The sequence below is a fragment of the Pseudorasbora parva genome, chromosome 13 (genome assembly GCF_024679245.1).
Source record: "Pseudorasbora parva isolate DD20220531a chromosome 13, ASM2467924v1, whole genome shotgun sequence".
Classification (NCBI taxonomy): domain Eukaryota; kingdom Metazoa; phylum Chordata; class Actinopteri; order Cypriniformes; family Gobionidae; genus Pseudorasbora; species Pseudorasbora parva.
Genome location: NC_090184.1, coordinates 43,755,148 through 43,780,169, shown reverse-complemented (window position 1 = coordinate 43,780,169; position 25,022 = coordinate 43,755,148). Strand labels below are relative to the sequence as shown.

General features: G+C 37.2%; 2 protein-coding genes and 1 pseudogene across 2 annotated transcripts in view; 1 reads left to right on the top strand and 2 right to left on the bottom strand.

Moving 5' to 3' along the window:
* The window catches only part of si:dkeyp-117b11.1 (B-cell linker protein), a 27,783-nt gene extending 14,819 nt beyond the window's left edge, over positions 1–12,964 (bottom strand). The window contains exons 1-17 of the mRNA XM_067414539.1: positions 12,727–12,964; positions 11,912–11,943; positions 11,783–11,817; positions 8,521–8,558; positions 7,943–8,033; positions 7,146–7,240; positions 6,948–7,005; positions 5,451–5,543; positions 5,323–5,351; positions 5,213–5,246; positions 5,055–5,130; positions 2,315–2,345; positions 2,209–2,233; positions 2,012–2,126; positions 1,126–1,157; positions 867–898; positions 217–300 (exon numbers count right to left, since the gene is read on the bottom strand). Of these exons, the coding sequence (XP_067270640.1) occupies positions 217–300; positions 867–898; positions 1,126–1,157; positions 2,012–2,126; positions 2,209–2,233; positions 2,315–2,345; positions 5,055–5,130; positions 5,213–5,246; positions 5,323–5,351; positions 5,451–5,543; positions 6,948–7,005; positions 7,146–7,240; positions 7,943–8,033; positions 8,521–8,558; positions 11,783–11,817; positions 11,912–11,943; positions 12,727–12,729 (903 nt within the window). The 5' untranslated portion in view covers positions 12,730–12,964. The remainder of the gene's footprint in view (positions 1–216; positions 301–866; positions 899–1,125; positions 1,158–2,011; positions 2,127–2,208; positions 2,234–2,314; positions 2,346–5,054; positions 5,131–5,212; positions 5,247–5,322; positions 5,352–5,450; positions 5,544–6,947; positions 7,006–7,145; positions 7,241–7,942; positions 8,034–8,520; positions 8,559–11,782; positions 11,818–11,911; positions 11,944–12,726) is intronic.
* Positions 9,685–25,022, top strand: LOC137039333 (mucin-2-like). Its single transcript, XM_067414691.1, has 13 exons — positions 9,685–10,258; positions 10,637–10,698; positions 11,758–11,839; positions 12,973–13,097; positions 16,602–16,747; positions 16,966–17,711; positions 17,754–17,814; positions 17,916–18,050; positions 19,299–19,349; positions 20,885–21,007; positions 21,254–22,078; positions 24,442–24,530; positions 24,619–25,022. The coding sequence occupies exons 5-13, from the start codon at positions 16,684–16,686 to the stop codon at positions 24,712–24,714; spliced, it is 2,190 nt and encodes a 729-aa protein (XP_067270792.1). The 5' UTR covers positions 9,685–10,258; positions 10,637–10,698; positions 11,758–11,839; positions 12,973–13,097; positions 16,602–16,683; the 3' UTR covers positions 24,715–25,022.
* Positions 22,660–22,775, bottom strand: LOC137039340 (5S ribosomal RNA; annotated as a pseudogene).

Sequence of the window (25,022 nt, the reverse complement as noted above, 5' to 3'; positions counted from 1 at the left end):
ATGCATGCATTATTTTATATACATACATACATACATACATACATACATACATACATACATACATACATACACACACACACACACACACACACACACACGTTATTTTCTATTTTATTTTAATACTTACTTTCAGAACCCCCCTAAAGATTCCCCTTTGGATGAAAAACATTGAAATCATTTAAATAAAATTGAAATCACACAAAAACACAGACACACCTTGTTAATCCTGAACACGGTTTCCTCTGAAGTCCTACGGTCACAAACTCCAGCAAACCACTCTCTGTCCTGAAGCCCCGCCCCCTGACCGTGACAAGAACCGTCAGCCAATCAGTTACTGAATAAAGCGGCAGTTTGCCATCAATCACATAAAACGTTGATGGTGTGTGTGTGTGGGCATGTTTTGTGACATATGAGGACACAAACGTGTATAATGCCATGGGTATGACACAGGTATTACAGGAGAGGGTGTAATATGAGGACATTACCCATGGCCCCACTTTTCAAAAGGCTTATAAATCACACAGGAGGAGTTTTTTTTAGAAAGTAAAAATGCAGAATGTTTCCTGTGATGGGTAGGTTTAGGGGTTGTGTGTGTATGTGTGTATGTGTGTGTGTGTGTGTGTGTGTGTGTGTGTGATGGGTAGGTTTAGGGGCAGTGTAAGGGGATGGAAAATATGGTTTGTACGGTATAAAAACCATTACAACTATGGAATGTCCTCATATGTCACAAAAACAAACGTGTGTGTATGTGTGTGTGTGTGTGTGTGTGTGTGTGTGTGTGTGTCTGTGTGTGTCTGTGTGTGTCTGTGTGTGTCTGTGTGTGTCTGTGTGTGTCTGTGTGTGTCTGTGTGTGTCTGTGTGTGTACCTGTGCAGCTGGCTTCATTCCAAAAGAAAGCGCTGTATGAGGAAAGAACATAAATGAATTAGGGAAGAACTGATAGGGAAATTATGACTGATTCTGATAACAATATTTTTTTTTATGTGACATATGATATCAGTTACAAAAATGTATACAGGATTCAGATGCATTAGAAAAGATAAAAACATTAAATTATTTTGACTATATGATTTAAATAACAAAATATAATCCTTTATATTTAATGACTTATTGAATATCGGATCACCTGTGCTGTCCAGAGATTGAGGAGGAGGAGGGCTGGAAACATATTTACAGAAACATGAGTTCACCAGCGGACGAGGAAGAGGAAGAGGTGAATGTCACAAAGAAATGCACATCTTATATTTCACATTACTATAAAAAATAAATAAATCAATTTAAAAAGTACTAAAATAACAAACAAAATAATCGGAAACAAATAAAACTACTTAGACATTTTTTACATGCATACAAACGTACATACACACACACACACACACACACACACACACACACACACACACACACACACACACACACACACACACACACACACACACACACATACATATGTATTAAATATTTTATTTTTAATTTAATATTTTATTTATTTTCATCTAAGTGTATTTTCATACTGTATAAACACACACACACACACACACACACACACACACACACACACACACACACACACACACACACACACACACACACACACACATATATATATAAAATATTAAGTAGAAAAAACGAATAATATGTAAATAAATATATATACTAAATATGTTAATAGATAAATAAATAAAATCTGAATTTGAAATATTAGTAATGTATAATGATACTAAAATAACTTTTAAATAACTTTAGCATGGATAGAAATCAATGTAAACATACGTACTGAACATTTTTAATATTTTCACATTAGATTAATGGAAATTCACTCTTTGCTTTAAATTGGGAAAAATATAGACTGAGAATCGGCTAGGTTGGAAGAACCAGTGTCACAAATATTCTTACTGGACCCAAAACAGGCTTTATATTTTAAACACAATATAAAAACTCTTATTTTTTTCTTTTGAGTGTAGTGTGAAAGATATCTGAAGTGTTTTCTTGTAAAGGCTTGACAGACCCACCTGGGCTTGAGTTCTTTGGGGACGATGATGGGAGGAACTGGTTTGCTGTTTAATACAGGAGGAGGCAGCTGGCCGGAAAGAGTGCTACTCCTGAGCTTAACTTCTGGAGGCGGAGCTAAACAATCAGATGAGATGTCAAGTAAAGCGGTACATGTGCATGAGTTAAACACACGCGTGAAGTGGAGGAACTCACTAACCTTTGTCACTGATCAGGAGCGAACTCTGAGGAAACCAACAAATAAATCAGATCTCAAGAGAAGATCACTAATGAATGCATGTGTGTGAAACTAGTCCAGTACTCACAGAATGGGCTCTGGGAACCGGGGGTTTTATTCTGTAAGACAAAAAGAAATAGCATTACCAAACTAGACTTTGCAAACCTATGCACTACCACATGTCAGATTCGTTCTGAGCAGTTGCAGCACATTGCCATGCAGTTGTAAAAGTGTTCTCGTGTTGTGAGGCGTTTCTGGGTGATTACTAGGGTGTTGCTAGGCAGTTTCCTACTGGCCCAATTGAAGAGATTCCCGCCTCCGAGTCTCTTTAATATTCTGTAGACTCTGGTTTCATTCATTCATTTTTAGAAACACTTTTACTTTTGTTATTATTAATATGTTTTAATTGTACTTTTTTTAGTTAAAGTTTTAGCATTTTTGTCATTATTTTAAATTTTTATATATTTAGTTTTTAAAATATATATATAATATATATATATAAATTTAAAATAATTTTATTTTAACAATTTATTTTGTTATTTATATATATATATATATATATATATATATATATATATATATATATATATATATATATATATATATATATATATATATATATATATATATAAAATTATTATTTTTTTAATTAACATTATACATGCACAAACACACACACGATTAGATAAAAAGATAAAATGAATAAATTTGACACCACTAAATTATATTTATATATAATTTAGTGGTGTCAAACTGATAAATTTGATCTTTTTATCTAATCGTGTGTGTGTGTGCGCGCATGTATGGATGTGTGTGTTCGTATACAAACTATAGTAATTTAATTAAATATATAAATACATAAAGTCCAACTGTAGTCAATAATTGTAGCCCTTAAAACTCATCTTTGAGCACCGAAATGACATTATGACAAAATGACCTTGTAATTTTTTTTATTCATGCCTTAAAATAGCTTGGATGTAACTCTACACCCTTGCTTTATTTAGTAAACACGGATTCATGAATATGCAAATGAACCCCACCTCCACACATTCATAAAGGTTCGTCTACAATTTAATGTATCAAAATGTTAATGAGTTTTATGTATTGCTCTTTACAACATAACACACATTACGATAATTAATATAAGCCTTTGACTACATTATCAAACAGCTAATAATGTGTTGCTAATGTTACACAAACCATGTTTCCATTCACCATCAGTCAGAAATACTTTGAACAATTCAGAACATCAGTGGAGAATAGTAAAGGTAAATAGTTCAACATAACCTAATAATATACATCATATACATAAATCACCTGCTATATTGCTAAACGTACCCGATTTTTTATATCAACAAAAAAATATCCTGGTATAGCCAGCATCTCTACTCTCCTGCTTCAGAGAATAGTTAAAGGGGGGGTGAAATGCTGTTTCATGCATACTGAGCTTTTTACACTGTTAAAGACTTGGATTCCCATCCTAAACATAGACAAAGTTTCAAAAACTAATGTTGGACGTTTGATGGAGTATTTCTGTGTCAAAAATACTCCTTCCGGTTTCTCACAAGATTCAGAGAGTTTTTTTCGAGTATGGGTCGGCTTGACGTTAATAGAGCTGAAGGTCCTTGTATGGGCCGTACGGGCTCTTCTCCCGGTAGGGTGCGCGCGCGTGACTAGAGCTAGACAGTGCAAACGCATGTCGCCCATAAACACTGCACTCACTGCTGTCTCAGGACTACACCAAAGCAACAATGTCACCAAAGAAGTGTGTTTTTGATGGAGCGGTGACTATAAAGGTTCACGATCGTGCTTTGGAACCTGGTGGTGAGTAAAACTGCTTCAAATATCTGTGTGTAGTTGGCTATCGTTGCGTGTGTAAACATCAGTAAACAACACGATCGTATAGTTAATTTATTAATGAAGCATGCGATGTATGGCGTGTGTTTAAATATATTTGTTTAGCTGACCACTATAGGTGTCTGTTTGATTCAAATGTTCACACAAAGCACATTCAAATGCGCTACTCCATTGTTTTTCTATGTAACATTATACAATAGTCTGACGTGCAAAACCGTTTTGCTTGCTACTGCTAAGGTTTAGTCGCATACAATAGTCCATAAACCGAATCATGTCCTCATAAACTGCGAGTAAACACACGCAAATGTTGACAGGCCACTAAATACAGTCCATACCACAGAGACGGACGTCCTGCTGTTGTTTCTCCTGTTCAATTTATTTCAGCCTCCGGATCTGATTCTGGATCATATCTGTATTAGTTGAATCTGATTGATAGCCATGGTTTATTTAGGGTAAAGTTTTCTTTTCCATGCTTGACGATTTCAGCTTTCAGACGCTCTCGTGCAGTAGCTCCGCGCTCGTCATTCTTTAGCTCCGCCCACACGATACGCCTTCAGGCGCTCGTTTTTTCCGGAAAGACTCGGTACAGCCCATATTTCTTTTATAAATATAATAAAACTAAAACTAACGACTTTTCGGAGATATGAAGGATGCAATACTACTCTATAGGTACTCAAGATTGACATGAGATTGACTGAAACTGAGTGTTAATGATATGCTAAAGCCCCGCCCACACACTGACCTGATTGGTTACAAGGTAGTTTGTGACATTAAAAAAACTGGGGATTTTAAACGTTCTTTTTTTTTTTTACTGCCACTTTAAGGAGAAAATACTTAATAATGGTGTTGACATGAATGTGCACATGGTTTGTCTTAAAGCATATTAAAAACTCCAAAGACATATAGACAACATTAAAAACTTGTTTTTCACCAAAGGTGGACTTTTGTTTGCCTGATTTAGACATACGTACAATTGTGGTGGAGGGTCTCGTCCTATACTTTTAGGGGGCATCGGCATACGGATCGGGTTTCGGGGTGAAGGAGTTTCTGGGGGAAAAAATAAAACAACAATGAATGGCAAATATGATTTAAGTCATGTTATCATTCTATAATATCATGGAGCACTGACCTGGGACAGGCTCTAGATAGGTATCATCATCATCCTGACGGAAACAAAAAGAGATAATATTAAAATGATCACAAGGAATCTGGCGATTTTTGATGCCCACTCAAGCCTACCTGCCCTTCATTTGGGTCCAAGTAAACGTCTGGAAGGTCAGAAAGTACAGTAACTAAAAATGCAATGTGTTGTCAACTAATAATGTCCAACATGAAAATCTGAGTTAGATGAACAGTGTTGAAATGACCTTCGTCATGCTGAGGGGTCGGTGGAGGTCTCATCGGGGGTCTCTTAGGTGGGGCTTTTTTACCAGGTTTATCTTTACGCATCACCTCAGGGGCTAGAGACAGAGAATATAAAGTTTATTATATACCGTGAAACACACACATTCCAGCCAATCAGAATTGAGCAGTGTTGCAATTTTGTAATGAATTTTGAGCAGTGCTTGAAGTGGAAAAAATAATGTGCCGGTACTCAAAAAAGGGGGCGGGGCTTTGTTGCGGGCGTGACTATGGGGTGATTGTTTCGTTAATAATTCCAGAAGGTCCATATTTTATAGCTCTTTCTAACTTGTACTCAGCCTTAAAACTAACATTTAGTTATTGTAAATGTTTAACTATAGCATTTGTTACAATAAGGGTTTATTTACAAAGCAAAGACCATTGACTGCTCCTCATTACCATGCAGGCCAATGTAAAAAAAAAACTTTGTTCTGAAAAATTGCAACACAGTTAGAAACTATAGCTACAACATACCACAGGTGTAATTTACATCTTTAGTGAAATTCTCCAACTAGTTAAAATTTATCACAATGAATACAATAGAACGTGATACATTTTAGATGTGGTCGTCTCCCCTCTTTTCATCAGTCATTTTAGTGGCCGTTTTAAATCATGTTCGCCTTTCTCTGTATTGTTTTACTACATTCTCAATAGAATTCAAATGGGACGCATGTTTTTTCATCAGCGTCGCATAGGAACGGCTCATGCAAAACACTTTTGCAGCGTGACGGTGAACGCACCTACGATGCTTCGCACGGCACTTAATTAAACAATTGGGCTTCAGTCGCAGTCATATTGCACAGACAATTGATCCATTATAAAAGTGAGAAGTAACGGTAAGCCAGAAAAAAGTGCTTAAGAGTAAAATGTAGAAGTACCGGTGGGTACCGCCCCACTTCGAGCTCTGGAATTGAGTATACAGAAACAGTTTTCAACATTGATAATAATCAAATGTTTCTTAAGCACCAAATCATTATATTATAATGATTTCTGAGGACACTGAAGACTGGAGTAATGATGATAAATTCAGCTTTGATCACAGGATATAGATTACATTTTACTATATAGTCACATAGAAAACAGTTATTTTAAATTGTAAAACTATTTCACAATAATACTGTTTTTACTGTATTTTTTATCAAATAAATGCAGCCTTGGTGAGACTTACAAAACATAAAATCTTATAGACCCCAGACTTTTGAACGGCTCAAGACTAGGATGTGTTCACACAAACACTTCACAAACTTAAAGCACATTTTTTAAAAGAGTACTTTAAATTGAACACAAACACACAATGCTGATGGGCTAGTTTTGCCTTTATTTGAGAGAACAGATAAGAAAGCCTAGATAACGAGAGGGGAAATGCAAGTACGCATGTAAACTACTGAACTCTACACCGCACCAAAGCCCCAACAACAACAACAAACTCTTCTAGAAAATGTCAATCCCATCATGGGACTCACGTTTGCCATCATTGGGGTCGATGTAAAACTCTTCTGGATCGTGAGGCGGCTCTGGCTTCTAGAAGCAAAACAAACATGACAGAATTGAAAAAGTTACACATGCCTCTTTTGTTACATTTACGCATTAAAGATGGATATTGCAATCGGATATTGGATATACACGAATATTGCAATAATTTGAGCACAAAGATGTTTTACCGTGCTTTTTGCGATCGGGAGGCTCTTGGCTGGTCGTGGTGGCGGTGCTGCCTGTCTTTTGGGAATCGCTGGATTTGGGGTTCTGTCAGGATAACCTAAGAAGAGCAAACGCTACATTAGAAACTAAATCGAAAATATCACATTAATTATAAATATGTTAGCATAATTATTAGCTATAAAAAAAAAAAAACTAAAACTAAAAAATACATTTGTATACTTTTTAATAGTCAAATATGCATGATAATCCATACAAAGATAAAGTAAGCCATTTGAATGGTCACTTAGATAGACAGACAGACAGAATGAATGATAGAAAGAACGACAGGCAGACAGATGATAGAATGAATGATACAATGAACGATATAATGAATTAAAGAACTAACAATAGAATAATAGAATGAACAATAGACTGAATGACAGAACAAAGGATAGAATGATAGAACAAACAATAGAACGGATGATAAAACGAATGAAAAAATGATAGAATGAGCAATAGAATGACAGAATGAATGATAGAATGAGCGAATGAGCAATAGAATGATAGAACAAATTATAAAATAAACAATGGAATGATAGAATGAACAGTAGAATGACAGAACTAATGATAGAACGAACAATAGAAAGATTCAACCAACGAACGATAGAACGAATGACAGAGACTGAGTGATAGAAAGAACAACAGTCAGGCAAACAGACAGACAGATACATAGGGAATGACAGAATGACCGCCAGATAGAGACTGGATGGATGGATGGATGGATGGATGGATGGATGGATGGATGGATGGATGGATGTACCCAGGTAAACGTTCTCCTCTACTTGGCGCGGTTGGACTTTAATGGTGGGCCGCTCACATGGTGGGGCTTCATATGTATCGCCATCCTCCTCCTGTAAAAGCACAGATTATAGTAAACAAACATCTTGTTCATGATGTATCTAAAATAATAAAACATGTCAAATAATAATTTATAACAAGAACAGCTCAGATGTGGTAAATAGTCATTATGAATGATGCCTAATGGTACAATTTATTAATGCTCAAAAAAGCAGCACACAATTAATACAAAACACCAATAAGAAAAAAGGGAAATAAAAAGTGAAAAGGGGGATTAAATCAAATGAAAATATTTAATTACATGTCACTGAAAAAAGGAAACCCTTTGAATGTCTGTGGATGTATATCAGGATGACGTCATTAAAGCGTTTCCCAAAAAGAAACCATCATTTATATGTTAATAAGGGAAGTGATACTTTGTGGTTTTTTTTTTTTTTACAGTCTATGTTGGTGACGCAAGCAACAGGAAGAAAGATAAATAACTGCTGTTCCCACACCTTTTGACCTTGTATGTGTTAGACTCATTGCACAGATACTTACAAACTCCTCTTCCGGGCAGCCGTATGTGGTGCTGTTCTCTACAATGTGTTTGAGAGAGGGAATAAGAACAGTTTGAATAAACAAAATACTTTTGCAAATCAATACAATACAGCATTTCTGGCCAAGAATTAGTGCATTTCCGCCATGAAGCGATGACATATTAACGAAAAGACAGGGTTGCCAACTTTTATGTTCAGATTGCAGTGAGATTTTTTTTGGCGGGGGTGGGGGGTGGGGTCCAATTTAAACTTAATTTAGTATCAATTCATATGTAGAATATACATAATAAGGAAAATTAGTTTGTTTTAGCACTATTTGAAACGTTTCTATTTGAAACGGTCAAATTATATGTGCTCGCATTCATTAATATTCACTTGTGCTTATATAAGTATCATTATTCACTCAAAGTATATTAACGTTTTAAAATTTCACATTTAAAGAAATCTAGTGTTTGATCTAAGTATTTATTCAAATGCAAGACTGTTTTTGAAGAACGAGATTAGATATATGTATATATAGGCTATTTATTCTAACATTATGTTCAATGATGTTCAACACATACCTCTGTTAAAATCTCAAACATTTAGCTGAAGGGTTTCATGACCCTTTAAAGAGCCATAACGCACCTACTGGGTAATGGCATTACAAATTAACATTGATATTTTTTAAGCAACAAAATGACTCTAATTTACCTCTTTGAATTAGAATTCTCTATTTTAACCTCAATTACTACACAAATTGAAATATAAATAATAAAAATATTAGAAGAAATATATTTTAAGTGGTCATTAATTGACTATAATTATTGCACAAGTAGTATTTAGTAGCCTACCAAAAGATCTCTTCAAAATATTCAATAAACATTATTGAGCTAAAATATAGAACACTTATTTGATTGAAAAATAGTTACGGTGTATGGGTATTAAATGGGTATTAAATGGGCCATCAATGGGTATTAGTTTGACCAATTAGTAAGTAATACCTGAGGGCTAAATACAAGAATAAAATTAATGTCAACAATGTTGCATCTCTTTCACTCTCCATAATAAAACGATCCAGTGAATATGGCTGACTTAATAATCAATGCACACTAAGCTGTACTGTTTAACAAAACTTGCAGCAAACATCTGTAGAGTGAAACTGCTGTGTACCTTGTTTGTTGTGTGTTTAGCCATTCAAATGCATTGACACCGCGCTAGAAGTATTGAGCGCTCCATGTACCACGTGACTGCGCGCGCCGCCGGTAGATGAGAGCATGTTGCCACTCCGCTTATCAGCGCCTCTGACTTTAATTAGCGCCAAAACGCTATTTATTGTTTGAATTTCGCATTAAGACTTAATAATAATCATAATAATAATATTAATAAAATCTATAGGCCTAGCTTTGTTTAATAGGCCTGTAAAAAATAAAAACGATAAACCTTAAAACAAAAGTTATCCGTTATAACCAAGTTATAGCCTACATGCCGCGGTGCTAGGGAACTCGTCGTTACTTCAAAGCACCTTCCTCAAAATGTCCACGTTCGACAGAAACTGAAAATAAGACATACATAGCAAAAACTTTTTTTTGCTTTTGATTACTTAAGTACATGATGTCTGTTGTTTACGGTTTAAAACACTTTGGGGCGGTAGAAAGAGGAATTACGCAAAGGCGCGCGTGCGTGTCGAAACGTCAAAAAACCGCCACAAAGAAATTAAAATACTTTGCGAACTAACCGGCCTTTCTGCTGTTTTAAAGGTCTGTATATTATTTATTATATTCTTAGGCCTATTTGTTTAATATATTTGAGTTCTTTCGTTTATAGGCCCTATACATTTATTCACATTGAAGCTAAAATGTTCGCTGTGGTTTTGCTTAGGTTATAATTCTGCCAAACTTCTTGTATTATTCTTTTATGGACATTACCTATTAACTGAGAAGATTTGTACTTGTAATCATTAATGTATTAACCATAGACTAACCCATTTAAGCCACCGCAGTGCATAGTTGTAATTTTCCCTTTGTAATTGTTTTTCTAGATGTTATTATGTCTCAATGACATGCAAGCAACCAACCAAATAAAGGATTTCAAGATTTTAAAAAAAAATGATGAAAATGATTTTAACTTCCTTCCAGTCATACGAGGCTGCCAACTTCCTGTACCCCTGCTTCCAGGAGGCAAACCCTCCCAAAGAAAGGTAATTTATGTTATTAATAAGTTTTTTTGTTGTTGACATATCTACATAATCTATAAGGTCTCTCGAATCATCCAAACAAAACACATCTTACATTTTTAAAGAGATCTAAAGTTTTTTGGATACTAAGTCAAAAGTCCAAGCAGCAACTATAGTTGCCAGTTGGCAAAGTACAAATTTCATGAGGAAATTATTTTTGGTCTTGTTTAGAGCTTCTTGCTTTTATAATATCCCAACTAAAACATAACTTAACCCTTTAACTGGCATCTCTACTGTACGGTAGACCTTAATTCAATTGGGAAAAATATAATTTTTTACGATATTATGCCTTGTAAGGGCCAAGATAGAAGCCCCTTCATCCAGTTTGGATGCGTTTCATTCTAATCGGTCATTGGCCCTAATTCATTTTATGACTAGCTTACGATTCCATTAAAATATGGAAACATTATAATCTACATTATTATATGAAATCACCTACTACAGTCAGCCACTGAAAACCATGGGACTATTTTGTTATTTGTTTTTTGTTATGTATATGTAATCTTTTTGTCATTCTGTTTATTTATTATTTAACTTTTTGATAGATGGCAACTAATGGCTGCACTTTGTTCCATTACTTTACGACAAATGTATTTGTTTTTTGTTTTCTCATATTCAAAAGATTATAAGATAGATGCAGCTTTTTTGAGTTTGATCTGTTGAAAGCAGTTATTTTGAGTAAGATACCAAATGTTCTCCTATTCAAATTTGACATTGAAGGGGTCCATACAACATATCTGCCACCGCACATTCAAGTATGATTATCTAAAATAAAAACCTGGAGAAAATAAATGCAGAACATGTTCACATAGGACACTATTAACATGACTATATGCATACAATCATTCAAAAACATTTGGGTATAAATGGGTTAATATTTAGCCTACGCAAAATGTGATTTAAACTGATAGAATAAAATAAAGTGATTGAAATGATCCCCTATACATTCATTTTAACCCAAAGTCTTGATGTTAGGGGAGTAAAATATATGGATGTTTTAATCTATTGACTGTTTTTACACAGGTAGGGCCTATTGTCATGAATGCACCTGTTCTCCTGGGCAGGGTGGGCGGTCCACTATGACTGTACAGAAGAAAGATAACAGGTAAAAGTGATGATGAAAGATATACAGGAGAAAAAAAATGATGTTTCATGAGAAAAACACTTTAGTACTTACAGTACAGATGTTTTCAACTTTTCAAAGAAACTCTAAAAAAATAAAGAAATCACAATTTTTCTGAGCATTACATTATTTCTTAAAGTACACAGTCATTGAGATTGAATGACTATCCATTTTAATTCCCAGGTCAGGTAATGTCTAACAAGAACAATAATTATCGATCTTTACCAGTTGGTTTTGTTAAACACTTCCCGGATGGGAAAAGACTGGGTCATATGGATGAAGCATGCATACATTCTACATGTATAATATAATAATTATAAATAATATCAAAGAAAAACACTGCTCATCACTTTTTCATAACTTTGAAATACATTATAAAGTGGTTTTACTTTAGAGAGGTATACAAACATGTTCAGTAATGTTTTGACTAAGGGTGAGGGAATAAATATTAGATCACAGAAATAAATAATCATAATGTTTGTCGACAACACAAAGCATAATAGTGTCGTAACTGCGTTGACTAGGTAAGGGGAAGCTGAAACGTTGCTATTTTCCGGTTTTTATCAGATCAGTGGTTCAATTGCATCATGCAGAGAACAATGTAATGCTTTATGAAGTGTGAATGAGGAGAGTAGAGAGTACTTTTAAAGTAGAAAATAACTAACCTCTCTCTAATATATATAAGATACATTTACAGTATCTGACTTCAGTTACAGGTAATAAATGAAACTAAACACACCAGATTATAATTACAATAATGTTGTCATATAAAACAGCAACCCAAAGGGGCCATAACATGTCTATTTTGTCTGGATTCCTAAATATATAACCATCAAATCCTGAAATTAATATAAATAATTGTACTTTACCATAATGCATGAGGTGTTCAGTTCGTCAGGAAGCTCTCGGCTGTGAGGTTTGGATGCAAATCTCCTAAAACTTTGTGTGTGAGGACAGTGAGTAGCGTGCCTGAAGGTGTGTGTGTGAGTTTGAGTATTTGCATAGCAGGTGGATGATTTAGCAGGTAGCTGATTATCCCTGTTAATAACAGAAAGCCCTTCGACCGGCTCGGAGTTCACTAAAGCACTTTGTTCTCTCTCACGTCTGATGTTTAGACGCATCTGACCACAGACGGAGCGCTGTCAGAAAGAAGAAGTGTTATCAAGCCGTTCAGAGGAACAGAGTTTGGTGACACGAGACTGAATATTACAAGAGACGGTCTGTGTCTGTGCAGCACAATGTGAGCATCTCCAAACCCTGGTGATCCTCATCAGTTCCTGAGCTCAACCTGCTGAGGGCAGTGTTCACATGCATTCATTCACACACACGTCTGGTTCACTATCTTTGTGGGGTCTCTCCATAGATAGATGTAATGGTTTTTATACCATACAAACTGTATTTTCTATCCCCCTACACCTACCCATCACAGGAAACATTCTGCATTTTTACTTTCTCAAAAAGAACTCATCCTGTATGATTTATAAGCCTTTAGAAAAGTGGGGACCGCTGGCTGGTTCCCACAATGTAGGTAATCTCAGGTTTTACTATCCTTATGGGGACATTTGGTCCCCACAATGTAATATTAACAAGGGCACACACACACACGTCTGGTTCACTATCTTTGTGGGGACTCTCCATAAACGTAATGGTTTTTATACTATAAACTGTACATTGAATCCCTGTCATGTTACATATACAGGAAAATAGGTGCGAGGACTCAAGTGCAGGAGATGATAATTTATTAACAAAAAGAAAACTAACTATAAACTCAAAAACCCACAAGGTGGAAAACACATATTCAGACTATACTATAAAACTCAAAACATACCAAACAGACTCACTGGGGAAACCAGGGGCCTGTACCATGATGGTAGTTTAACAAACTCAGGGTTACAGGATTAGTTTTGAGTTGACAAAACCTAACCATCATATTAAGGCTTTGTTGGTCCCACGATGCTGATCATCAGCTGTCTTTGTCAACTCAGGCTTTGATCCTGAGTTCAGGAGTTTAGCTGTGACATCAGTAGTGAACAGCCAATCACACGCTGTGGAACTGAGATTCACTTCTCGCGAGACAAGCAGTGAGATTAATTTCTCTCTTCTGCAGAATATTACATTATTGAAAAATATTAAGAATTTTTAAAAAAAAGTATACGTCAATGCAAGTAAAAGTTATGAATTTAGTTTAGTTGATATAGAGAAAATTGAACATTTAAGCTCAGTAAGCTTCCTTTTTTTAATAGGAAAGTTTTATTTACTGATTTTAAAGCTTATTTATATGACTTTATGTATTAATTTTAACAAAGTGCCTATTAATGATTGATTAACTAAAAGGATAAATGTGTAATTGATTAAGGGTATAATTACAAAAATTATATCTAAATCATTCAAAATTATAATTTTTTGTAAATAGGCATTGTTAAAAGCCAGACGCTTTAGTCTTTAAAAACCATTTGCTATGCAGTGACCTATAATTTGGAGTAGAAACAGGGGGAGTGACTTTATTGCATCAGAGGTGTGTCTCTTTACTCACAGCTGATTGGTCCAATTTCAGTTTGCGATCTCTAATCCAGAACATAATCTGCCCCAGAGCAGGTTAGCTGTGGAACGCAAGTTACTATGGCAATGAACACAGCTAAAAGCCAAACCACTTCATGGTACCTAAAACCCAGGATTGGCACAAACTATGCTTAGACAAATCTGGCTAGCCAGCTAAACCAGCTTCATGGTACAGGCCCCAGGAGACATAGACAGTACAACAATCCAACTAAGACTGACAAACACAAACACAAGGAGCTTATAAAGGGAAGAAATCAAGAAGGAATCAGGAAACACAGGTGGGGCAAATAAAACACTAATCAGATAACAACAGGGAGGGATCAGACAATGACAGAGCACATGCCCAAAATAACAAAAACCCACACGTGCACACAAGACAGGACAGGTATGTGACAATCCCCCAAACCCTAATCCTACCCATCATAAACACACACACACACACACACACACACACACACACACGTCTGGTTCTCTATCTTTGTGGGGACTCTCCATAGACGAAATGGTTTTTATACCGTACAAACCGTATTTTCTATCCCCCTACGCTGCCCCTAAACCTACCCATCACACACACACATACACACACACTAAACCTACCCATCACACACACACACTAAACCTACCCATCACAGGAAACATTCTTCATTTTTACTTTCTCAAAAAAACTCATCCTGTATGATTTATAAGCCTTTTGAAAAGTGAGGACTGCTGTCTGATGATCTAAGGTTTACTATCGTTATGGGGACATTTGGTCCACACAATGTAATAAAAACAAGGGCACACACACACAGATGGACCATTTGTCCTGTTTTGCATTGCATCAAGTTTAAATAAAACAGAGAACACCAGATTCTCTCTGATAATTGTTCGTGAAACTAGCCATTGCAATGTTGGTTTTGGTTTTGATGGCGCGTGTACAACAAGAAATGTACCTTACAAACATGCTGTAAATATGTACTTTGCTTTATCTCTCTTTAGACATATCAAAATTCTTTCTAACATTCTTCTAAACTTAACACGAGTAACTTCCTGCTGGCCTGCCTGAAGCCTTTAAAAGATGTAAATGATAAATTCTTACACATTTGGATTACATACATAGTCAAATATTATAATGAGTAATCAATCATACTTATTCATACTCACGTAATATTAAATGATAATCCCGTTTGACGCTAATTTTTATCTGGAGCACGAAAGCTGAATTGCATATTCATAATGAAAATTTTGTTTTCGATAAAAAGTCTCTTCTGCTCACCAAGGCTGCATTTATTTGATCAGAAATACTAAAAATACAGTAGAAATAGTGAAATAATTTTACAATTCAAATCATATGTTTTCCATGTCTATATATAGTAAAATCTAATTTATTCTTATGATCAAAGCTGAATTTATCATCATTACTCCAGTCTTCAGTGTCACATGATCCTTCACTAATCATTCTCATATGAGAATTTGATGCTTAACACACATTTATGATTATTATCAATGTTGGAAACCATGAAACATTACATTTTTCAATATATTATGATTAGAAAGTTGAAAATATCAGCATTTATTTAGTTTTATATTGCTTTATTCTAAGCTTTGTGAGTAAAGTCTTCTTGTGAGTAAATGTTCCTGTGAGCACAAATTACTTTCGTAGTTTTCTTGCGAGCTACAGAAAGCATTAAATTTTTTGTAATTTAAAGGTATTAAATGACTTGAAAAATGGCATAGGAGTTGTATAAACTACTATCATGTTACTTTTATAATGCTTTTCTCTCATTTTTGCGCTCAATAATTTTATTATATGGAAAAAAGAAACCAGGACATTCTTAAAATCACCTTTAGTGCTTCAAGAAGTCACGGTTTGGCAGGACATGATGGTGACACAAAATAAACATACATTTTATCTTTAGCCTGAAATAAGAATTATTAAGTGCAATAAGGAATGTATTTATTGTTCAGATACATTTTTTTATTCCATAGTAGCATATAAACCAGTTTTAATCGAGTCTGCGAGTGTTTGACACGGTCGGTGCAATAGAAAAAAAAAGTCCTGCACACTGTGAAAACCAGGAAATCTTAAACATTCAGATATTTTAATAGCATCATAACCAGTATTTCAGGATAAACTGAGATCTTAACCTGCACATAACCTGAGAAAAGGTCTTTTGATTTATCTTTTATCTGTGTGTGTTGGCAGGGGGCTGGACAATGCAGAGAACAAAAGTGAGAAGCTAGAGGTCTAAAGATCACTGGCAGACGTCTCACACACACTGATCCTGATGATGGCTCCCGCTGTGATTATCATTGGCTGTCTGCTGGCCACAATAAGCTGCTTAACCACAGGTAACTTTCACCTCAGTTTGTGTGTCAGATTTTGATAAAGTTGGTTATACTTCATTTTAAGGTGTCACTATTACAGTGTATATTTTGCCATAGGGTTAGGTTTAGGGTAAGTTGCATGTAATAATGCATAATTTACTTTTATAAGTATGGTAAATACATATAAAATATGAAATGAACACTATGTTAATATAAACAAAAAATATTCTTTCATTCCACAGCTCAAACTACCACATCAATTAATGGTACTACTGAATCACCTAATGCAACTAATTTGTCGGCCAGTGCAACAACCACTTTCCCCAACGGCACTAACAAATCAGCCAACGTAACTAAAATGCCATCCAGCATTACTAACACGCCGTCCAATGCAACTAACACGCCGTCAAACGCTACTAACATGCCATCCAGCATTACTAACACGCCGTCCAATGCAACTAACACACCGTCAAACGCTACTAAAATGCCATCCAGCATTACTAACACGCCGTCCAATGCAACTAACACACCGTCAAACGCTACTAACATGCCATCCAGCATTACTAACACGCCGTCCAATGCAACTAACACACCGTCAAACGCTACTAAAATGCCATCCAGCATTACTAACACGCCGTCCAATGCAACTAACACGCCGTCAAACGCTACTAACATGCCATCCAGCATTACTAACACGCCGTCCAATGCAACTAACACACCGTCAAACGCTACTAACATGCCATCCAGCATTACTAACACGCCGTCCAATGCAACTAACACACCGTCAAACGCTACTAAAATGCCATCCAGCATTACTAACACGCCGTCCAATGCAACTAACACGCCGTCAAACGCTACTAACATGCCATCCAGCATTACTAACACGCCGTCCAATGCAACTAACACGCCGTCAAACGCTACTAAAATGCCATCCAGCATTACTAACACGCCGTCCAACGCAACTAACACGCCGTCAAACGCTACTAACATGCCATCCAGCATTACTAACACGCCGTCAAACGCTACTAACGTGTCTCCGAATGCAACTACAACAAATGCAACAACTACTACCACACCTCAGACTCCCTTGTGTGAGTATTTCTTGTGTTTGATTAATTTAATATTTATACTTTATATTATTTTGTGTTGAAGGACATTAACTGTGTTGATTTGTGTGATGTTTCTGTCATAGATGGAAGTTGTGGTAATCCGGATCTGTGCTGCTCTGGATTGAATAACTCTTGTCACCGCTTGAACTGTTATTGTGACGTTGCTTGTCTGAGATTACGCGACTGCTGCCCTGATTTCAAACCCACCTGCCTCACAGGTATTCAGAAACATTCACACTGAAAATCAGATTAATCTGCACTGAAATGAATCACTCACTACGTTTACATGGACAGCAGTAATCTAATTATTGACCTTATTCTACATAAGACAATATTCTGATTAAGGTGTTTTCATGAGTTGCTTTTAGAGTACTCCGTTCATGTTCCCGTTTTACATGTGATAGAACATAGATCGATTATGGCACGTCATTACGTCCCCATGCCACGCTATGTTCTCCAACATCCAATCATAGCGTGACTTTGGCAGGTCTGTTAATTTTATGGGCTCAGGAAACCCGCTGTAACTTCACCTGCGGGTGTCGCTGTTGGACAGTGTTACTTTACATTAAGAAGTGTAAAAAACATGCGTTTTTATAATGTTTTATATACATTTACGTTGATTAATTTTTGTAATATTATGTATTGTCTCTCTGGTTTTTTGAAGAGACACTGCCCCTCTTTCCTCCTTATTGACAGCCTACATTTATAATAATCAATGAGCATAATAATTACAACAAAAATAAAAATATAGAGAGAGGACGCAGTGTTCCGAATGAACAGTCAAGTTAAACAAGCACACACCGCCCATAGCAACGCGTTATGGCAACGACATTTCAGACTGACAGATCCGTAAAAGATAAACGGGACTTTTCCGCCATTTGTTACTGTTTTGTAGACGTTGTTATATTAATTATAATTCCAATTCTGTTTTATTGGCCACAATATTATCGATGATTGTTGAGCGGGGCACTTTTGATTAATTTTCAAAAAGGGCAGAGGCTCGAACCCACAAAGCCTCTCCTCTGCACTTCCCTGTTGTGCGTAACGTTATGTGTCCTGTCACAAAAGGAGGCGAAATCTCCGACACGACATTAATAGTTAGATTAAGGTGTGTACATGTCTCCGATAATGCGACTAAAATAGGCATACTCCACAGGTCTTAATCCGATTTATGTTTAGTTAGATTATGACTTTAATCAGATTAAGGTAATTAGAAATCGCTGTCTACACGGTAGCCTCTTAATCAGAGTATTGTCTTAATCAGATTAATATCGGAGTATTGTTGTCCATGTAAATGTAGTCACTGACTGCATGTCAGCCTCATGCAGGTTCAGTAATCAGATTGCATTGAGTGTTCTAAGAGTTAAGCTCTTCACTGTGATTACAGAATAATTAAGTACTGCACATATACTGTACATTTTGATTTGAGAAATATTATTAAATCTGCACCTCTTTCCTTTTTTTAGTTAATAACAGCACCCACACCACCAAACCAAACAACACTTTGTCACTGACAGGTATATTTTCAATTTATTCATTTTCTTTAAATTAATCTGTATCCTGTTAGAGGCCGTTCACACAATGCAGTTTTGCTTTTTAAAATGCAATAATAATATTCTATTATTCTATAATATAAATATATTCTATAGTAATATTCAACTGCAGTTGTTGTACTGATGAAGAGATCAGAAGTCGGAGTCTCAAGATGTGTTAAAGTTCGCATGAAAACAGAACTTGCACTCGTCTTTTCTTCCCTATTGTGACAAATGTCTGAGTGAAACGGCTTCTGAAAGAGGAACATTTCAAACGCCTTAGTTCTCATCCCTGAAAAACCAAGACAATGTTGATTCTTGTTTTATTACGAGCTCTGTCTCATTCTCTTTCTGTCAGCAGAAATTCTCTCTGTTCAGTGTTGGTTTAAAACCGGTGATTCTCTGGAGTTTTAGCGGCTCCATGTCCACCTCTCGTTGTGACAACTACCCCCTGACACTCTCACAACACATCATCCATTTCCGCTTGCCACAGTTGAAGCTTTCAGACGGCCTTCACGGCGCTGACATCTTGGGACCGAGTCTGCGCAGTAGAGATTTCGGGACCGGAGTTGTGCAGTAGAGAGCAGGAAGTAGAGCAGGATGTACAGTCGCGATATCAAAAGCCCGCCCACACTCTCACAGATGCAGAACAATTAATTATGTTGGTGTAAAATAAACAGTTATGGAAATGTAGAAATTAAAGCTAAAGCTCCAATCTGCTCCCAAAAATCCCCCAAAAAAGTCCGTTAGTGCCTCAGTGACAACTTCACTCAGAGAAGACGTCGATCTCAGCTGTCAATCATGACGTCTTTGTGTCTCTGCAACGTCTGTCAGTGGGGCGCGTTCTCGATAATTCTTGATAATTATTCTGAATTTTATACTTTTTAAACATCTAAATTAGGGCTGCTAATTAGTACAGCACATGCACAGCGAATTCAATTCTCTTTTGAGCTTAAAACGGATATGCACAATGAACTCAAAATACCTCTCACTGCAAGAATCCTCATAAACACAATGGGTTATATGTCTTAAATAATTGAGAAAGAAAACAAATGCATGCCATTTATATTAGGCGTGTGCATTCGTCTTAAAGGGACAGCAGCCTAATGTACCCGCAGCAGTTTGTGTCATCAATTTGTGTCAGAAAAAAAGAAAGAAAGAAACACATGGCATGAAGTATAATCTCAAAACCTTGATCAGCAACAACAATAAAAGACATGTAAACAATAATCCATCCAGGGCAAGACAAAGCACCTGGTTAAATAGGCCTACCTTAGATCAGAAACACCTGGAACTGTTTCATACGGAAAGAACTACAAAGACCATGACAAAAACTACAAAACAACATGAATGGCAAATTACAAAATTAAAGAATGACAAAGAACAGAATCATGATATTTAATTTTTTTCTTTAAAGGCAAAGGATATTTTCATACAAGAAACTTTAGAAATCTTGTGTGCTAGTGTCTTTATTATGCTAGATTAATATAAGTGTACTGACGGCTGCTCTGCTTCTATAGGAACGTGTTCACAGCCGACTCTGTGCTGCAGTGGTGTAAACTACAACTGTTTCAGAGGCTGTTTTTGTGACGAAGCCTGTAAGCAGCTCAATGACTGCTGTCCCGACATCAACAGCACATGCAGTAAGAACTCACACACACACAGATGTTAACACTTGGTTTAATGGGCTAATTTAAATCAGCCCTCTTTGAGCTTGAGTATATTGAGAGATTAAGAGGATTGTATGTTTTTAGTAAATATTCTGTTATTGATCAATGTTTCTTCTGTGCACTCCATTGAGTGTCACTGTAATCAATATTGTACTTTTGAGATAAATCCTGAAACCTTTCATACAACAACATTCATGATATCTGTCACCTTCTCTATAGTTTTCAATACCACAACTGCAACCCCTCCAGTTATCTCCACCGCAAACCCTCCATTCAACTCCACTGCAAACCCTCCATTCAACTCCACTACAAGACCTCCATTCAACACCACTGCAAACCCTCCATTCAACTCCACTACAAGACCTCCATTCAACACCACTGCAAACCCTCCATTCAACTCCACTACAAGACCTCCATTCAACACCACTGCAAACCCTTCATTCAACTCCACTGCAAGACCTCCATTCAACTCCACTACAAGACCTCCATTCAACACCACTGCAAACCCTCCATTCAACTCCACTACAAGACCTCCATTCAACACCACTGCAAACCCTCCATTCAACTCCACTACAAGACCTCCATTCAACACCACTGCTAACCCTCCATTCAACACCACTGCAAACCCTCCATTCAACTCCACTGCTAACCCTCCATTCAACTCCACTGCAAGACCTCCATTCAACTCCACTGCAAACCCTCCATTCAACACCACTGCTAACCCTCCATTCAACTCCACTGCAAGACCTCCATTCAACACCACTGCAAACCCTCCATTCAACTCCACTGCAAGACCTCCATTCAACACCACTGCAAACCCTCCATTCAACACCACTGCAAGACCTCCATTCAACACCACTGCAAACCCTCCATTCAACACCACTGCAAGACCTCCAGTAAACTCCACTGCAAGACCTCCATTCAACACCACTGCAAACCCTCCATTCAACTCCACTGCAAGACCTCCAGTAAACTCCACTGCAAACCCTCCATTCAACACCACTGCAAACCCTCCATTCAACACCACTGCAGCTCCACCCAAAGGTAATTAATTTGTGTGTAATAACATGTAGGTCAGAAAACACTGATCACCATAATGGTGACCAAACATTTTCAATTAAACATTCCTCTTTAGGCCTGTCACGATAGTCGATAAATCAATTAATCGCACAATAAAAATAATAATAATAATAATAATGCGTTCGATTTATCTAGCGCTTTTCAAGGCACTCAAAGCGCTTTACATAGAAGGGGGGAATCTCCTCAAGCACCACCTGAATGATGCGACGGCAGCCATATTGCGCCAGAACGCTCACCACACACCAGCTGATTGGTGGAGAGGAGACCGAGTGATGAAGCCAATCAGGATATGGGGATGATTAGGAGGCCATGATGGACAGGGGCCAATGGGCAAATTTGGCCAGGATGCCGGGGTTACACCCCTACTCTTTTTCCGAAGGACATCCTGGGATTTTTAATGACCACAGAGAGTCAGGACCTCGGTTTAACGTCTCATCCGAAGGACGGTGCTCTTTGTCCGTGTAGTGTCCCCATCACTATACTGGGGCGTTAGGACCCACACAGACCACAGGGTGAGCGCCCCCTGCTGGCCTCACTAACACCTCTACCAGCAGCTCCTGGTTTTCCCAGTTGGTCTCCCATCCAGGTACTGACCAGGCTCAGCCCTGCTTAGCTTCAGTGGGAAACCAGTCTTGGGCTACAGGGTGATATGGCTGCTGGTACATCTCAATTATTGAGCTCAAAAAAATGAGCTCAATAATTTTTCCGGCCACGATAATTTCCATTTGCTTGTTTTCCTCGTCTCTCTCGTTGACTGCGTGCTCCTCGTTTGTTTGGGGAGGTTTTTATACTCAGCGCGCAGACCGGGTGCGGCGTGATGAGAAGTCATTCTCAGCCACCAGATTCATCTGGAACTCATGGCTCTTCGGTTGCGGAGCCACACGCATAGTTATGAAATTTGACGTGCACAACGGCAAGCGAAATGGGGTCTCGCGCACTTCGCGCTCGAGTGGACGCGTCGTGTATAAACGAGGCTTAAAGCTACACTGGAGTTTGATAAACGGAAATTAATTCTTCAGTTCAATCTTTGTGTGCTAAAAAGGTACATGAGTTCCTGTAGAGATAGCAATACACATTCTCCTTTTTTGCCAAATAAATGAAAAGCATGTCATCAATGTCTCTCTCGCTGTATCAAAATATCACTTTCCTCAGAGATGAAGTTCAGTTTGTGCATGATTAGGCTATGATATAATTTTTTTTAATACTGTATCCTAAATTGTGGATAATATATCATATGCTGAAGTACATTTCTGGATTAAAAGAAAAAAAAACCAAGAAGAAACGTACCGAACGGAAAACTGCGCCTAAAACCGTGATACGAACCGAACCGTGGGTTTAGTGGACCGCGCCGCCCCTAATATGTTCCTAAAACACAATCATCCGTTGCAGTTTTCATCCATTTTATTTATTGTTTTCGGTACTTATTTAAATGCATTTTTTAAACAGACTGAGAGAACATGCTTTTATTGTTTTTGGTTGTTTTGTTCATTTATTGTGGTTATTTAAAAGGTTTTCTATTTTTAGTGTAAAATAGTCTTTAGAAATTAAAGTTGATTGATCTTTGAAAAGGTGTACCGGCATTATTATGCCATTATCATTATTTTAGATGAAAATGGTCTCAGAACGACAATATTATCGTTTATCGCAATAATTTCTTGGCCAATTTATCGTCCAGCAAAATTTGTTATTGTGACAGGCCTATCCTAGCCTAGAAATCTAGAAGCAACCTAGCGGCAGCAAATTTAATCTGCCCGTGAGTGTTGTCTAGCAACTCTCAATACCCTTCTGAGCTGTATTCGCCTAACTCTTGCCGGGCCAATCACATCGTGTATAGAGTCGGTGGGCGGGGCCATAATGACGAAGGCCGAGTTGCGTTTGCGTGCTTCTAGGAAACAGAAACTGGCGAACGGCAGTCTTTCAAATCGGCTTTGACCGCGACTCTGTAAGACTTGAAGTTAAGCTTTTCTCTGAGAAAAGAACAAAGAACGGCACTGAAGTCATTCTTAAGAAGGGAAGATGTGTTCGGGGTTTTGCCGACCGGATACGGCGAATGTTTAATCTATCAAGGAGCTCTGCTTCACCTTCGTTGCTCTGATTGGTTGTAGCGCTATCCTATCACGTGCAGAGGGAGTTTAAAAGACAACCGTTTATCTCGCCCCTCGGATTGAGCCGTCAATGGTGAGTTTCCAGACCAAACATCTTGATGTGGGTCTGGCTTGTCAGGCTAGGCCTATCCCTCTTTTAATTCTCAAACAGAGTCACTACCACTGTTATAACAGAAGTACAGTAACACCGATATCATTAATAAGCGTTTTGGTCTTTTGCAGATGTTCTCACATTACTCACTAATCTGGAGGTGGAGGTTTTGGCCGAGGAGTCGTCGACTGAAGAAGAGCGTCAGGCTGCACTGCGTCAGGTGAGAGGAGCGGTTCGGACTGTTTGACTGCGTCCACTGTATGTGAATTGGGACGCAGCTTTATTGTGCTTTTTTCTCACTTTCTCAGGTTGGCGCTATGCTGGAGAGTTACTTAAGAGCGTATGATACTGACATCTACTCTTTTGAGGTCACGAGAATTGAGCCGGTATCCCCATGTGACTGAGTCCGAAATCAGCCGAGAGGAACAGTCATGAATAAATCCTCATCACTGCTGGACTTTTACTACTTTAATGAGATTATTTATGGTGATGGTTCAAATTAAACATTGTATTTGCTAACAAAACCACTTAGTTTGTGTGTGTTCTAATCTTAAATACACAAGCATTGTACACGTTTGATGCAAACTATGGAAATTTAGATTTGATCTTTTGTGTTCATTGTTTGTTTAGTGGTGGGGTGGCGGGGTGTCCTGTCTGTTTGGTTATTTTTCTGCATCTGAATTCCTAAATGTTTAACATGCATTTAATTAAA